At 41.7% G+C, this 15030-nt stretch overlaps 2 protein-coding genes across 2 annotated transcripts; both read right to left on the bottom strand.

Moving 5' to 3' along the window:
* Nucleotides 1-834: 834 nt before the first annotated feature.
* Nucleotides 835-3993, bottom strand: LOC131251920 (disease resistance protein RGA2-like). Its single transcript, XM_058252911.1, has one exon. It carries the CDS (start codon nt 3991-3993, stop codon nt 835-837), a length of 3159 nt encoding a protein of 1052 aa, XP_058108894.1.
* Nucleotides 3994-11474: 7481 nt separating this feature from the next.
* On the bottom strand, nt 11475-14591 carry LOC131251916 (disease resistance protein RGA2-like). Its single transcript, XM_058252907.1, has one exon. The coding sequence runs from the start codon at nt 14589-14591 to the stop codon at nt 11475-11477; it is 3117 nt and encodes a 1038-aa protein (XP_058108890.1).
* Between the last annotated feature and the right edge of the window lie 439 nt (nt 14592-15030).

Genomic DNA, 15030 nt, shown 5'->3' with positions numbered 1-15030 from the left:
TCCCCTTACTGGGGTGGACGCACGTCTAGCTACATGTCTAGCTACATATACACAGTACATGTGTATGTATGCATATTGAACTGAGGATTTTTGGAAGCCTAAAATATCCAAACCACAGATACAAATGACAAGGCACATAGGACTATCTTAACCCTTCAAATAACAGAGGTTCCATTCACCTAGCATTGTTAAAGTGAAACAGCTAAGAATCTAAATATGTACTTGGGCTCCTCTGACAAGTGAACAAGCCTGATTTTATTTCCCAAAGAAAAGGGCTATGATATTTGAATCCAAAAGAATTTTTGGGGCACCCTCTATTCACGGTAGATCCTACTTTGACCAGACTGGGTGGCCGAGAACACTTCACCTACCAGTCTGTCTTCATCGGGACTGTTAATGCTTCAAGAAAGGCCCGCCAGTTCGCCATGACACTGTCCAGGATATATGATGGTTGTTATGCTCATAGTCCAGGCTCAATCATGAATTTCACGCCCAGCCTGTTGGGGGGGGGGGGGGGGGGGGAGGAATGTACAACGATAGGCTTTATTACTAAAAAGAAATATTACATAAAATGGAGGGGGGCAAAGAACCTGACCTCCAAACAACAAACAATAAAAGGCAAATCAACATCTGATAAACAGCGTTTGTTTATTAGCAGAACAAGGCAGCAATCAAGCAAACTAGTCTTCATCGATTGATTGACCATTTAAAAAGGAAAAAAAAAAAAAAAATTAAAATTAAAAAAGTACAACAATTGCACACAGTAGCAACATAATTCCTTGAAACAGAGAGCTAAAGAAAAGCTGCTGTTAATTTCCTCTCCACCACCTCTTATTAGGCTGGATCATTCAAATCAAGACCAATGCTGATGTAAGGGATGTGGGCAATCTTGTCCCGATATTCTCCTCCCTCTTGGCAGCGCTTTTCTAAGAGTGGACACATCGCTATTTTCAATTCTTGAAGCTTGGTGAGGTGTTGCAGCTCCTCTGGTAGAGACAGAGACTTCAACCTTGGGCATCTATGGATTTCCAGACGTTTGAGGGCTTTGAGTTTTCCCAACCAAGTACAAGGGAGCGACGTCAGATCAGGACTCCTCGAAATCACTAAAATCTCAAGGTAGGGAAGTACGGGCAAGGGCCCTCCTGATGACATCCCATCATTGCTTATGTTTAAAGTGAGCTTCTTGATGGAAGGTGGAAGGTTCCAGGGCAATGCTTTTAACTTTGTGCAGTCATTTATTTCTAATTCTTGGAGAAATCGCATCACCTTTCCATCTCCACGTCTCAATTCCCACTCTTCCCAATTTGGCATTTCAGAGAAGATGAGGGTCTTCAGCCTGGGGAATGAGACGCCACCATCGCTTTTATCATTGTTATCATCCCCACTAAACTCATCACCCACGTATCTCACCTCTTTCATACCCCGAATTGTAAGCTTTTCAAGGGACGGAAGTTTCCCAAGACCCGGCAGTTGTTTACACTTGCAACAATAAATGAGATTCACCTGGACTAGATTGAAGAACAACCGATCCTCTATCCACTTGGGAAACTTGGAACCTTGGTAACACCATATATCTAACTCATCCAAGTTTGCATTTGGCCGGAGACTTTCGAGCACGTCCTCTGCCTTCTTAACATCTTCACCCAATGGTTCGCCACTTCTGTAGTCGTACTGCAAGGATAGAGCCTGAAGGTGCTGCTTCTTATCCAGTTCTGCCTCCATAGCTTCTTCACTGCTCCCAACATTCTCCAAGCCGATAATTTGAAGTCTTCCTTGAAGATTATTGAGGTGTTTCAGTTCCCCACATTTACACCCTTCGTTGTCACCCCCCACAATGAAATCTGTTAATGTCCGAAGGCTAGTTAGACTCCCTATACCCTGCGGTAAGTACCTCAGATGGTGAGTGCTATCAATTGTAAGATGACATTTTAATTCCAGATGTCGCAGGCTCCTCATTTTCCCCATCCCTCTAGGCAGTTTGTGCAGCAAATCACAGCCGTTGAGTCTCAGGGTCTGTAAATTTCCGCAATCGCTCACCCACGCTGGCAGCTTCTCAATGCCTGTGGAAGATAAATCAAGATATCTCAAATGTATCAACTGTGGCACTGTTCGAGGAAATTTCTTCATGTCAGTGCGGCTCAAGTCCAATACCCTAAGGTATTTCAAATGACGAAATAGTTTTTCTGGCACCTCGGAGATTTTTGCATCTACTAGCAACGTCCGCAACTTGTGGAACTTATACAAGGTGGGCCAAATGGAAGCCATTTCTTCAGCATCATGATCGCCAATTAAAAGTAAATGGCGAATATTGTTTAGGTTCAACAAGGCTTTCTCTCTGATCTTCACCACTGAATAGTCACTTCCAGCAACAGATTGTGCGAGATAGCGACCTAAATCATGCATCTTATAATTGAATATATTTTTGTCATAATCGCGTCCTGCATATTGGAGTAACTGGTAGTATTCTAAATTTTTAAAACACAGACTTCCAATTTCCTCCAGGTCTGTACTTCCATCGGAGCGGATGAAGCCTTGGGCGACCCATAACTTGACCATCGTATCTTCCTCTAACAGCCAATCTTTTGGGAAAATAGAGCAGTATATGAAGCACTGCTTCAGAGCAAGAGGCAATTCCTGGTATCTAAGTAACGAATTTGGTAAAATGTCTCCCACGACATCACTTGAGTTCCATATGTCGCTTTCCAAGACAAGCTCCCATTCCCTTCTCGTCCTTATTGAGTGCATGGTACTCGCTATTGCAATTACTGAGAGAGGCAGGCCTCCACACTTCTTTACGATTTTCCTTCCTACCTCTTCCAACTCCGGACGCTCTTCTACACTCCGATGCTCAAGCGCTCTTCGACTGAATAATAACCAACAGTCATCATAGGATAAGAATGGCAGTCTGTAAATGTGAGTGCTTCCCATCGCCCGCCCAACATCCTCGCTAGGAGTGGTTGCAATGATTCGACTACCTAGTGCACCGGCATTGAAGGGAAGTCTCAACTTGTCCCACTTCTTGCTGTCTTCGCTCCAAACATCGTCGAGCACAACCAAGAATCTTTTTCCATACAACACTTCACCGAGGCGAAGTTGCAATTGATCCAAGCCTAAATGTTCACCATTAAACTCAGTGTCCACAGTTCTTATAATTGATTTCATAATCCATTGTAAACCAAAATAGTTAGAAACCGATACCCACACTCTCATGTTGAAATGCCCTATTACTTTCTCATCGTTGTAGACGAGCTGAGAAAGGGTGGTCTTGCCCAGCCCATCCATTCCAACTATAGAAATGATAGAGGGCGCCTCATTCATCTCTTCGCTATTCCTCAGCAGCAAGTCTAGGATTTTATTTTTGTCATCTTCTCTGCCTACAATTGCCGTTCGGTCGCCTAGGGAGCCTGTTTCTCTCTTGCTGTTTCTGTCCTGTCTCACTTCACTACACTCTCTCTTCCTCTCTCCGCTATCAGATTTAATAAACAATTGATTCGCCTCTTCAGCGATAGAATCTAATCTTTTCCGTGTCTCCTTTATCCTACCCCCAATTTTGTGGCGTAATACGAATTGATTGAAGGAAGTAACAAGTGAGAAGGAATCTAATCTTTTCCGTGTCTTCTTTATCCTACCCCCAATTTTGTGGCGTAATACGAAATGATTGAAGGAAGTAACAAGTGAGAAGGAACTCCTTACCGTCTGCTTGCTGAAAGAGGACCCATCACCTTCAGCAGGTACTTGTGATATGAGAGCTTCCATCGTCCATTCTAGTATGTCATCCACATCGTACGCCACGTCTTTGACCCTCTCCATCCAGATTTCCACCTCTTGGTCCATCAGACGCCGCGACTCACCGTCTTCAAGAAAACCTTGGATCAAGGTGAACGTACGAGAAAGTTTTTCAATCTTGTAGGTGACACCCACCAACAGAGCCACTTCATTTTGGAGGATGGTGTTCAACTTCTCCACTACAATCGAGACAATCCAATCGGCCATATTTTCTTTCTTTTTTTGTGGTATGTTGATGAGAAAAAAAAAAGGGGTGAAGTTTGAGTTCAACGAGGTTTTGAAATAGGAAATGGGAAAGTAGTTTGAAGATATGGAAGAGGGAGAGGCAATTATATAGAAGGATAGAGAAGCAAAGAATTCTCTAGTCCCACCGATGGAGTTGATTCGTTAAGAAGAAAGTATAGAAATGGTTAAAAAGGTTGGTTGCTTTCAACATCCGCCACTCACAGAATACTCAACAGACCAACGGCCTACGTAACCATGGGCACCACGGAAGCGGATTGCGTGGGGAGTAACTGACTTTGCTTAGCGTACTGTGTAAACTTTGTCAGTTCAATTATGATTTATGTATTTTATCTGCTCCGTTCATCCATTTTACCATATAATTTAATGGCCTCAGACTATAAACAAAGAATATCCAATTTTAAAATGGACCACACCACTGGAAATATTTGAATTGAACATTTATCGTTGAAAAATTCTTGAGGGCCACGGAAGTCTTGGATCATGCTTATATTTGTGTTTTCCATTCTGTGTATGATCATATGAACAGATTTAATGACTAATAAGCATCACTGTGAGGCCTAGAAAGGTTTCAACGGTGGAAATCATTATACCACTGTTTCCACTGGTATGATCTACTTGATATGTGGATGTGCTTCAATTTTGGGCTCAACCCCTTAACTTAGATAGAAAAACAGATGAACGGTGTGGATATACCACGTACATTCAAGGTGGGCCCAGCTGAGTTTACTCAGTACGATAAGAGGTCACTGAGTAAATCAGTGGGCAATCCGATTTCCCACACAGTACAACTGACTTGGCTGTTGTGTGTACGTGTCGAGCGAAGACGAACGCTGACGCTGCTAGAGCTCCGGGCTATGGACGCGGATTAGATACTGACAAGTTCAGTATCCAAATCGCTACTGAAGTCACGATACCAAGCTTTGTGGACTCCACCATGATGCATGTGTTGTATTCATACCGTCCAACCATTTTTAGAGATTGTTTGATGGCATGAGAAAAAGAATGAGATAGATCTAAAGTTCAAGTGGACCCACCACAAAAAACCGTGGGATCAGTCACACCCACTGTTGAAACATTTATAGGGGCCGTTATGATGTATTTTTTAGACCCAGCCTATTCATAAGTTAACATAGAGATATATGAAGTGAAAACAAAATAATAATCTTGATTGGAAACTTCTGTAGCCCCTAAGAAGTTTTGGACGGTGGATGTCACTGTCCCCACTTTTTTCTATGGTGGGGTCTACTTAAACTTTATATATATCTCATTATATTTCTCATGCTATAAAACGATCTCTCCAAATGGATGGACGGTATGGACACTAAACATGCATCATGGTGGGGTCCATAGAGTTTGGTGACATCACTTCAGTAGCGATTTGTATACTGACTTGTCATTACACCGTTCATCCATTTGGTGACATCCTTTTAGATCATGAGTTTAAAGATATTCACATCCAAAGTTTAAGTGGACCACACCACAAATAAAAATGGAACAATAATTCTCACCGTTAAAACATTTGTACGGTCAACGTCACCTTTATTTCCCATCCAATCTGTTAATAAGGTCACACAGCCATAGATGAAGAGGAAAAAAATATCATATTGATAGAAAGCTTCCATGACTCTGAAATGGGTTTCAATGGTAAAAGTTCAATCCCAACTGCTTTTTGCAATGTGGTCCACTTGATCTTTAGATTAGTCTTATTTTTTGGTTCAAGCCTTACAACGAGCTCACCAAATGAACAGACGGTTTTGATATAAAACATACCTCATATGGTGGGACCCACAGGTCTTGGTGACGTAAACACACTAGCCAGATCGGTGGTTTGTGGTACACCAGCCAATCCGCTTCCGGGCACTACATGTTATAACCAATGGTCGGGCCATTTGGAGAGTTCAATCCATCAGCCCGGGCTTTCGTTGACACGCTATAGGTGTTTTTTGTTTTGTTTTTTTGTTTTTTTTTTTTTTTTTTGTGTAGTTAGCTTGTCAGTACACACCCATGTCAGTACACACACTCCATGTTAGCCACCCCCGCTAGGGATCGATACCAAGACCTCAAGTGTTAAAACGAGGTATCTCCACTCAGTCTGCCAGTTGACACGCTATGGGTTACCAACTAAAAATCACACTGATCAGCCAATTGCCGCCATCCAATCTGAACCTTATAAAATGGGCGGTCTAGATTTTTCTCATAGAAACAAGTCCAATCAACAATATGAGCCATCCATTTCATAGAGACAATCATGGATCACACATCACACTTATTATTTTAAAGCACTCCTTTTATAAGGAAATATTATCTATTACCTCCACGGCTTAGAAAACAAACGGCCATTTAAGAGAAGGAAAACTTATCGAATGCTTTAACCATCCACTCAGTGCCCATTTTAGTAATAGCATTAAATGGTTCAACCAGGCATAGTGAACGGTTCAGATTGATAGATTGAAATCTACAAATATCTCAATTTTTACGATCATGAACATAAAACGGTGGATTCCCATGCGAGAACGGCTATAAAAGCGGATAAAGATAACGAACCCTCCGAAAGGACAAACATGCAAATATATGATATCATGACATAAAGGAAGCCGATTTAGTGAGACCCGGAACTCAACCAAAACGGTGCAACCATTACCGTGGGGCCCACCTTGATGTATTTATTCTCTATTCACGTAGTCTACCTGTTTTTTCATATCATTTTAGGATATTATGCCAAAAATAAAGAAAATCCAATCATCAGGTGAATCATAACATAGGAAACAGTGGTAATTGACCACTAACAGCCCACGAAAGTTTTGGATCAAGCTGATATTTGTTTTTATCCCGGCTTAATTACGTGACCTTATCAACAGATTAGATGACAAATAAACACTAGGGAAACATTAAGGTGCACTTGGTTGGGTATGGTCATGGATTGGGCTTATGCAATCCATGTGGGAGTGGAATTTTGTTTAGAAAAGGACAATATAAATGGTCTCTATCCAACTCAAGTATTGCTAATGATTGGATGACTTGGATCTTTTAATCTGGATAGGGGCATGGCCAATATACAATAATACCCGTTTCATCAATAGCTGGATAATGACACATGGGCCCCACTTGGACCAACTAATGCTTTGCAATGAGGTTTTCACGGTATCCCTTGCTTGAGGTTCCTCTTCCAAGTAGAGCACATCACCAAGAAAAACATATGCTCAGAGTGAGAGAAGATGCCGCAAGCAAGAGCCAGGGCATGTAATATCCATTCCTCCAGCAACAAGAAAGGTTTCTACTTGGGTGGGAATCCCAACACATATTTCAAAATAAAATTTTGAAATTTTATTTCTTAAAATGCTTGCTGGACTTCCGCTAATCATCCATTGATCATTAGCATTTAATGGGCAAATGATTCTCGATAAGGTTTAAAATATCCACCAAGATAGGTACATGTACCTTTTTCAACCTTGAATGTTCCTCCTAAACTTCACCTGTACACAATATAGGAAGTTTCTGCCCTGGAAACCTATGTAGGGCCCACCGTGATGTTTATGAGAAATCCATCCCGTCCATCTATTTTTTGAGATTATTTTAAGACTTGAGAACAAAATTGATTAGGATCCCAGACTCAATTGGGCCGCACTAAAGGAAAAGTTGGATAGGGAAATTCCCACTATTGGAACCTCCCTTGGTGGACATTGATGTTTACATGCCATCATGCCGTTTATAACATCATTCTTACTGGGATGAATTGAAAACACAAAGATTAGCACAATTCAAAACTTTTGTGCCTCCATGAATATTTCAACCATGGACCTTCAAGCCTCTCGTTTTAGGCCCACTTGAGTATTGGATATCGCTCATTTCTCAACTCATGTACTAAAATGGGGTCACAAAATGGATGGACGGGATAGATTTTTTAATATTAAAACATTTGCAGTGTGGTCCACTTGATATCTGGATCTATCTTATTTTTCAGTTCAAGCTTTAAACGACGAGCTCGCCAAATGGATTGACGGTTTGGATATAACACATACTATGATGGGACCCACAGTACTTGGTGACGTCAACACACCAACTATATTGGTGGTGTGTTGTACACCAGCTAATCTTCTTCCTTAAAAGACAATTTTAGATGCTTCCACTCGCTATGCCTTGAGTTGAGTCATGACTTGGCCGAGTCAAGGGTGACAAACGGGATCGAACCAAATCAGCCTCACATCGAGTGGCATCCGATCCGGATGAGTTAGGAGAATTCGGACAAGACTTAAAAAAGGGTGGCTGTGTGGAGCCCAACCATAGTATTTATCTGAGAACCACTGTCTGCTGTGTGGATCAACTAAATGATTGACTTTTGGTTCAAAAATAAGGGCAAAAGGGAAGTGGATTGGCTGCTCACCCTGCCACTAGCTAATGGCTAGTGGTCGGTGCTATGTGGGCCTCAACAATATGGATGTGTCTCATCCATTCCATCCATCCATTTTTCCATATAATTTTATGATTTGAAACCAAAATTGAGGTAGATTAAAACCTCAAGTGGGCCACATAGTGTTGATTGAACTCCCACCATTAAAAACTTCTTGGGGCTACAAAAGTTTTGGATCAAGCTGATATTTGATTTTTTGCCTCCATCCAGGTCTGTATGACCTAATCTCCAGGTTGGATATCAAATAAAATTTACAGTGGGCCACAGGAGGTTTTTAATGGTAGTCATTCAATCACTACTGTTTCCCATGGTGTGATCCACCTGAGATTTTGATCTACCTCATTTATGGGATAAATTATTATAATGATATGTAAAAGTGGATGGATAGTGTAGATAAAACACATAGATCATGGTGGGCCCACAGAGCACCGACCACTAGCCACCTGACTAGTGGCAGCGTGGGCAAAAGAGAACTAATGCGCCCGTGGCAGGCATGGATGTAAACCTGACTGATTACTGCTGGGCCAAGCTCTATCCAAGGTGGGGCTGCATTTTCAAAGCATAAGCATGAGGCCGTGATAAGCTAAAATAGTCTAACCCAAGCCTAGACAGAAAGTCTCAATTGTTTTTTAAATAGATCACATGCTACAAAACAAATACAAGCTGCCCAAAAGATTATATAAGGATTTTGACGCACCTTTTGTGTATATTAGAAAATTGTCCTTGCAAATTCTAGTGGGCTAAGCTGCTACAGGCCCGGGCTGGGTTGATGGGTCAAGATGAGGTCCAAACCTGGCCAGATTGAGATATGGTCCTCAAATTTTAGCCAGATCATTGCCTCGAGCCCAATTCTCGATCCGAAGTTCGGCCGGAAGCTAGCTAGGCGTGAAAGACCGACCATCCCGTCCCATTAACAGCTCTAACAATAAGGGGTATGATGCGGAAGCACACCCTCCATAGAACGATGAGAAGAAAACAGAAACAATACAATCTCACAAAGACAGAAAGTCCACTCTCCTGCGAGGGGTTGTTTGGGAGCATGTGTTTTTGATACACAATTACTATAAAATCCATGTGAATGAGAATCACTGTTATATTTGTTAGTCTGCAATTTTTATACACTTGATTCATGTAATTTAGTAATTGAAATCATGATTTAACAATCTGTATTTGAAAGAGAGTTGTGAAAGAGATGATTATGACTTGTGAATTGGTGGTAATCAGAATTCATGAAAAATAAAATTAAAACATTTTATTATGATTTAAAAAAAGTGTTTTTTGGTGTTTTTGACATAGATTGGATTCCAATTTATATCAAATACACTCCTCTAAAAAAATTCCAATCACCATTGATTCACGCTTCCAAATGACCCCTTAGTTTCTCTAATTAGGAGCTTGTTTGTACCAAAATTCATACGAATCAGATGGATGGTATTGATGTTACCATGTGGTGTCAAATATATTTGAAAGAATAGGTGGCACGAGGTCAAGGATCGGTCCGGCATTAGGCATCAAAAAAAGGATTAAGAGCTATGGACTATGTATGTTTTTAGCTACGGATATAAACCGTCACTATATTGTTGAAACGATGGAGATTAACTATTTACCATTGATTTGTGGTGTAGTCCACTTGAAGCTTCGATCTGCCTCTTCTTAGGAATCATGCCTAAAAATCATCCATGGATAGACCACATACATCACAGTGGGCCCAACAAAGCATCTACGGTGAACATCCATCTCGTGGCACCCGATCAGGGACAATCCCTTTAATGCAGATTTCTTGTCCAAAGCCTTTCCCACGAGGTTCTTGCGTAGTGATGTTGGGTGGGGTTCACTACAATGTTTATTAGAAATCCAATCCATCCATCCATTTTGCAAGATCATTTTAGGATGTGCGACCTAAAGTGAGGTGGATATAAAACTCAAGTGGGTCACACAAAAAGGATAATTGGGGAAAGAAATTCCCATCGTTGAAACCTTTCTGAGCTCTAACTTGATGTTTATATGATATCCAAACCGTTTATAAGTTAGTCCGATCTCATGGCATACCAAGAAGCAGAATACAGTTGCTCACTCTTCCGCTGAAGTTGAATATTGAGCCATGACTGTCACAACCTGTGAACTCACTTGGTTAAAACAACTTCTCACTGATCTTGGTGTCTCTCATCCTGAGCCATTCACTCTACATTGTAACAATCAATCTGCACTATATATTGCTCACAATCTTGTGTTTCATGAGCATACCAAACACATTGAGATTGATTGTAATATTATTCGCGACAAAATTCACTCGGGCCTCCTCAAAGCTGTTTACACTTCTTCCAATGAGCAAGTTGCCGATATCTTCACCAAAGCTTTGGGACATGAACTTTTTCATTATTTTTCGTGTAAGTTAGGCATTACGAACCTCCATGCGCCAACTTGAGGAGGGGTATTGATAGATTTTTTACCATACATGCACAAAATCAAGACTGGCACAAAATCTGTAATTAGATTATTTTTAGAATATATTTTTCTATACATAGCTCATTGTACATCTATTTATTTGTAAAGCTCAATACGAAATCAATCACAATTCAGTCAAATATTTCTCTCCCTCTTCCATCTTTACACGTTGAATGGACAGTTGTCTTTTGTGTGTGTGTGTGTGTGTGTGTGTGTGTGTGTGTGTATGTGTGTGTGTGTGAAAGGGGACAGTACCACGATAGGCTTTATTACTAAAAAGAAATATTACATAAAATGGAGGGGGGCAAAGAACCTGACCTCCAAACAACAAACAAATGAAAAGCAATCAACATCTGATAAACAGCTTTTGTTTATTAGCAAAACAAGGCAGCAATCGAGGAAACTAGTCTTCATCGATTGATTGACATTTAAAAAGGAAACAAAAAAAATAATAAATTAAAAAAATTAAAAAAGTCCAACAATTGCACACAGAAGCAACATAATTCCTTGAAACAAAGAGCTAAAGAAAAGCTGCTGTTAATTTCCTCTCCACCTCCTCTTATTGGGCTGGATCATTCAACTCAACCAATTACTGATACGAAGGATGACCAATGCTGATGTTAGGGATGTGGGCGATCGTGTACCGATATTCTTCACCTCCTTGGCAGCGCTTTTCTAAGAGTGGACACATCTCTATTTTCAATTCTCGAAGCATGGTGAGGTGTTGCAGCTCCTCTGGTAATGACATAGACCTCAACCTTGGGCACATGTGGATTTCCAGACGTTCGAGGGCTTTGAGTTGTCCCAACCAAGCACAAGGGAGCGATGTCAGATCAGGACTCCTCGAAATCACCAAATTCTTAAGGAAGGGAAGTACGGGCAAGGGCCCTCCTGATGACATCCCATCATTGCTTATGTTTAAAGTGAGCTTCTTGATGGAAGGTGGAAGGTTCCAGGGCAACGCCTTCAACTTTGTGCAGTCATTTATTTCTAATTGGAGGAGTGATGGCATAATCTCTCCATCTCTACCTCTCAATTCCCACTCTTCCCAGTTTGGCATTTCAGAGAAGATGAGGGTCTCCAGCTTGGGGAATGAGACGCCACCACCACTTCCGTCATTGTTATTATCCCCACTAAACTCATCACCCACGTATCTCACCTCTTTCATACCCCGAATTGTAAGGTATTTAAGAGACGGAAATTTACCAAGACCTGGCAGTTGTTTAAACTTGCAACAATAAATGAGATTCACCTTGACTAGATTGGAGAGATCCTCTGTCCACTTGGGAAGCTTGGAACCTTGGTAACACCATATATCTAACTCTTTCAAGTTTGTGTGGGGCCGGAGACTTTCGAGCACATCCTCTGTCTTCTTAACGTCATCAACCGATGGTTCGCCACGTCTGTAGTCGTACTGCAAGGATAGAGCCTGAAGGTGCTGCTTCTTATCCAGTTCTGCCTCCATAGCTTCTTGACTGCTCCCAACATTCTCCAAGCCGAAAATTTGAAGTCTTCCGTGAAGATTATTGAGGTGTTTCAGTTCTCCGCATTTACATCCTTCGTCGTCACCCCCCACAATGAAATCTGTTAATGTCCGAAGGCTAGTTACTCTCCCTATATCCTGCGGTAAGTACCTCAGATGGTGAGTACAATCAATTGTAAGATGACATTTTAATTCCAGATGTCTCAGGCTCCTCATTTTCCCCATCCCGCTAGGCAGTTTGTGCAGCAAACCACAGCCGTTGAGTTTCAGGGTCTGTAAATTTCGGCAATCGCTCACCCACGCTGGCAGCTTCTTTATGCCTGTGTAAGATAAATCAAGATATCTCAAATGTATCAACCGTGATAAATCAAGATATCTCAAACGTATCAACTGTAGCACTGTTTGAGGAAATTTCTTCATGTCAGTGCGGCTCAAGTCCAAGACCCTAAGGTATTTCAAATGACGAAATAATTCGTCTGGCACCTTGGAGATTTTTGCATCTAGTAGCAACGTCCGCACCTTGTGGGCCTTATACAAGGTGGGCCAAATGGAAGCCACTTCATCAGCTTCATGACTGCCAATTAAAAAAGAATGGCGCCGAATATCGTTTAGGTTCAACGAGGCTTGCTTTCTGATCTCCACAACCGAATAGTCACTTCCTGCAAGAGATTGTGCGAGATCGTGAACTAAATCATGCATCTTGCAACTGAGTAATTTTTTGTCATCATCGAGTTCTGCATCTTGGAGTAATGAGAGTTTTAGTAAATCATCAAAATACAGCCGTCCAATTTCCTCCAGGTCTGTACTTCCTTTGGAGCGGATGAAGCCTTGGGCGGCCCATAACTTGACCATCGTATCTTTCTCTAACCGCCAATCTTTTGGGAAAATAGAGCAGTATATGAAGCACTGCTTCAGAGCAGGAGGCAATTCCTGGTAGCTAAGTAACAAATTTGGTAAAATGCCTCCCAGGACATCACTTAAGTTCCATAGGTCGCTTTCGAAGACAAACTCCCAGTCCACTCTCGTCCTTCTTGAGTGCATGGTACTCGCTATTGTAATTACGGCGAGAGGCACGCCTCCACACTTCTTTACGATTTTCCTTCCTATCTCTTCCAACTCCAGACGCTCTTCTGCACTCCGATGCTCAAGCGCTCTTCCACTGAATAATAACCAACAGTCATCATAGGACAAGAGCGGCAGTTTGTGAATGTGACTTCTTCCCATTGCCAAAGCAACCCTTTCACTGTGAGTGGTTACAATGATTCCACTACCTTGTGCACCAGCTTTGAAGGGAAGTCTCAACCTGTCCCACTTCTCACTGTCTTCGCTCCAAACATCGTCGAGCACAACCAAGAATCGTTTTCCATGCAACATTTTATGGAGGTGAATTTGCAAATGATCCAAGTCTAAATCTTCACCATTAAACTCAACGTGTGCAGATTTTATAATTGATTTCATAATCTGTTTTAAATCAAAATCCTTAGAAACACATACCCATATTCTCATGTCAAAATGCCCCTTCACTTTCTCATCGTTGTAGACGAGCAGAGCAAGGGTGGTCTTGCCCAACCCCCCCATTCCAACGATAGAAATAACCAAGGGCACCGCAGTTACCTCCTGCAGCAGCAAGTTTAGGACTTCATTCTTTTCACCTTCTCTACCTATCACTGATAGTGGGTTGACTAGGGAGCTTGTCTCTCGCTCTCTGATCTCACCCCGCCTCAAGTCACTATCCACGCTATCACCCTCCCCACTATCTGCTCTAAGACCCAATTGATTCTTCTCTTTAGCGATATCACGTAATCTACCCCTCACCTCCTCTATCTTATTCTTAATTCTGTGGCGTAACACGAAATGATTGAAGGAAGTAACAGGTGAGAAGAAACTGCTTACCGTCTTCTTGCTGAAAGAGGACCCATCAACTTCAACGGGTTCTTGTGATCTTTGAGCTTCCATCACCTGTGCTTGTGATATGAGAGCTTCCATCGTCCATTCTATCACGTCGTCCACATCGTACGCCACGTCTTTGACCCTCTCCACCCAGATTTCCACCGCTTTATCCTTCAGACGCCGTGACTCAGCGTCTTCAAGAAAACCTTGGATCGAGGTGACCATACGGGAAACCTCTTCAAACTTGTCATTGACACCCAACAACCAAGCCACCTCATCTTGGACGATGGTGTTCAACTTTTCCACTACAATCGAGACGATCCAATCGGCCATGTTTTCCTTCTCCTTTTTTGGTATGTTGATGAGAAAAAGGGTAGACTTTTGAGTTCAAAGATGTTTTGAAATAGAAAACGGGGAGTACTTTGAAGATATGGAAGAGAGAGAGGCAACTGTAGATAAGGATAAGAGAATCAAAGAATGCCGAGTACCAACGGTGCAGATGATTCGTTGAGACGAGTATGGAAATGGATAAGAAGGTTGGTTGCTTGTCAACATCCGCCACTCAAAGCAGACTCAACGGACCAACGGCCCGGATTACATAACCATGGGCACCACATGTTATAACTAGTGTTCGCAATATCGATACTATCGGTATCGCAACCCAGCGATACGAAACCCGTCAGAAGATACCAAGATTTTTTATTTTTTATTTTTTTATTGTATGTAAATATCCAAAAAAATCGAAAATAGAGAGAGAGAGAGAGAGAGAGAG

Source organism: Magnolia sinica, chromosome 7 (genome assembly GCF_029962835.1).
Source record: "Magnolia sinica isolate HGM2019 chromosome 7, MsV1, whole genome shotgun sequence".
Classification (NCBI taxonomy): Eukaryota; Viridiplantae; Streptophyta; class Magnoliopsida; order Magnoliales; family Magnoliaceae; genus Magnolia; species Magnolia sinica.
The sequence above is the reverse complement of the archived record's forward strand: the minus strand, read 5'-3'. Positions and strand labels throughout refer to the sequence as shown.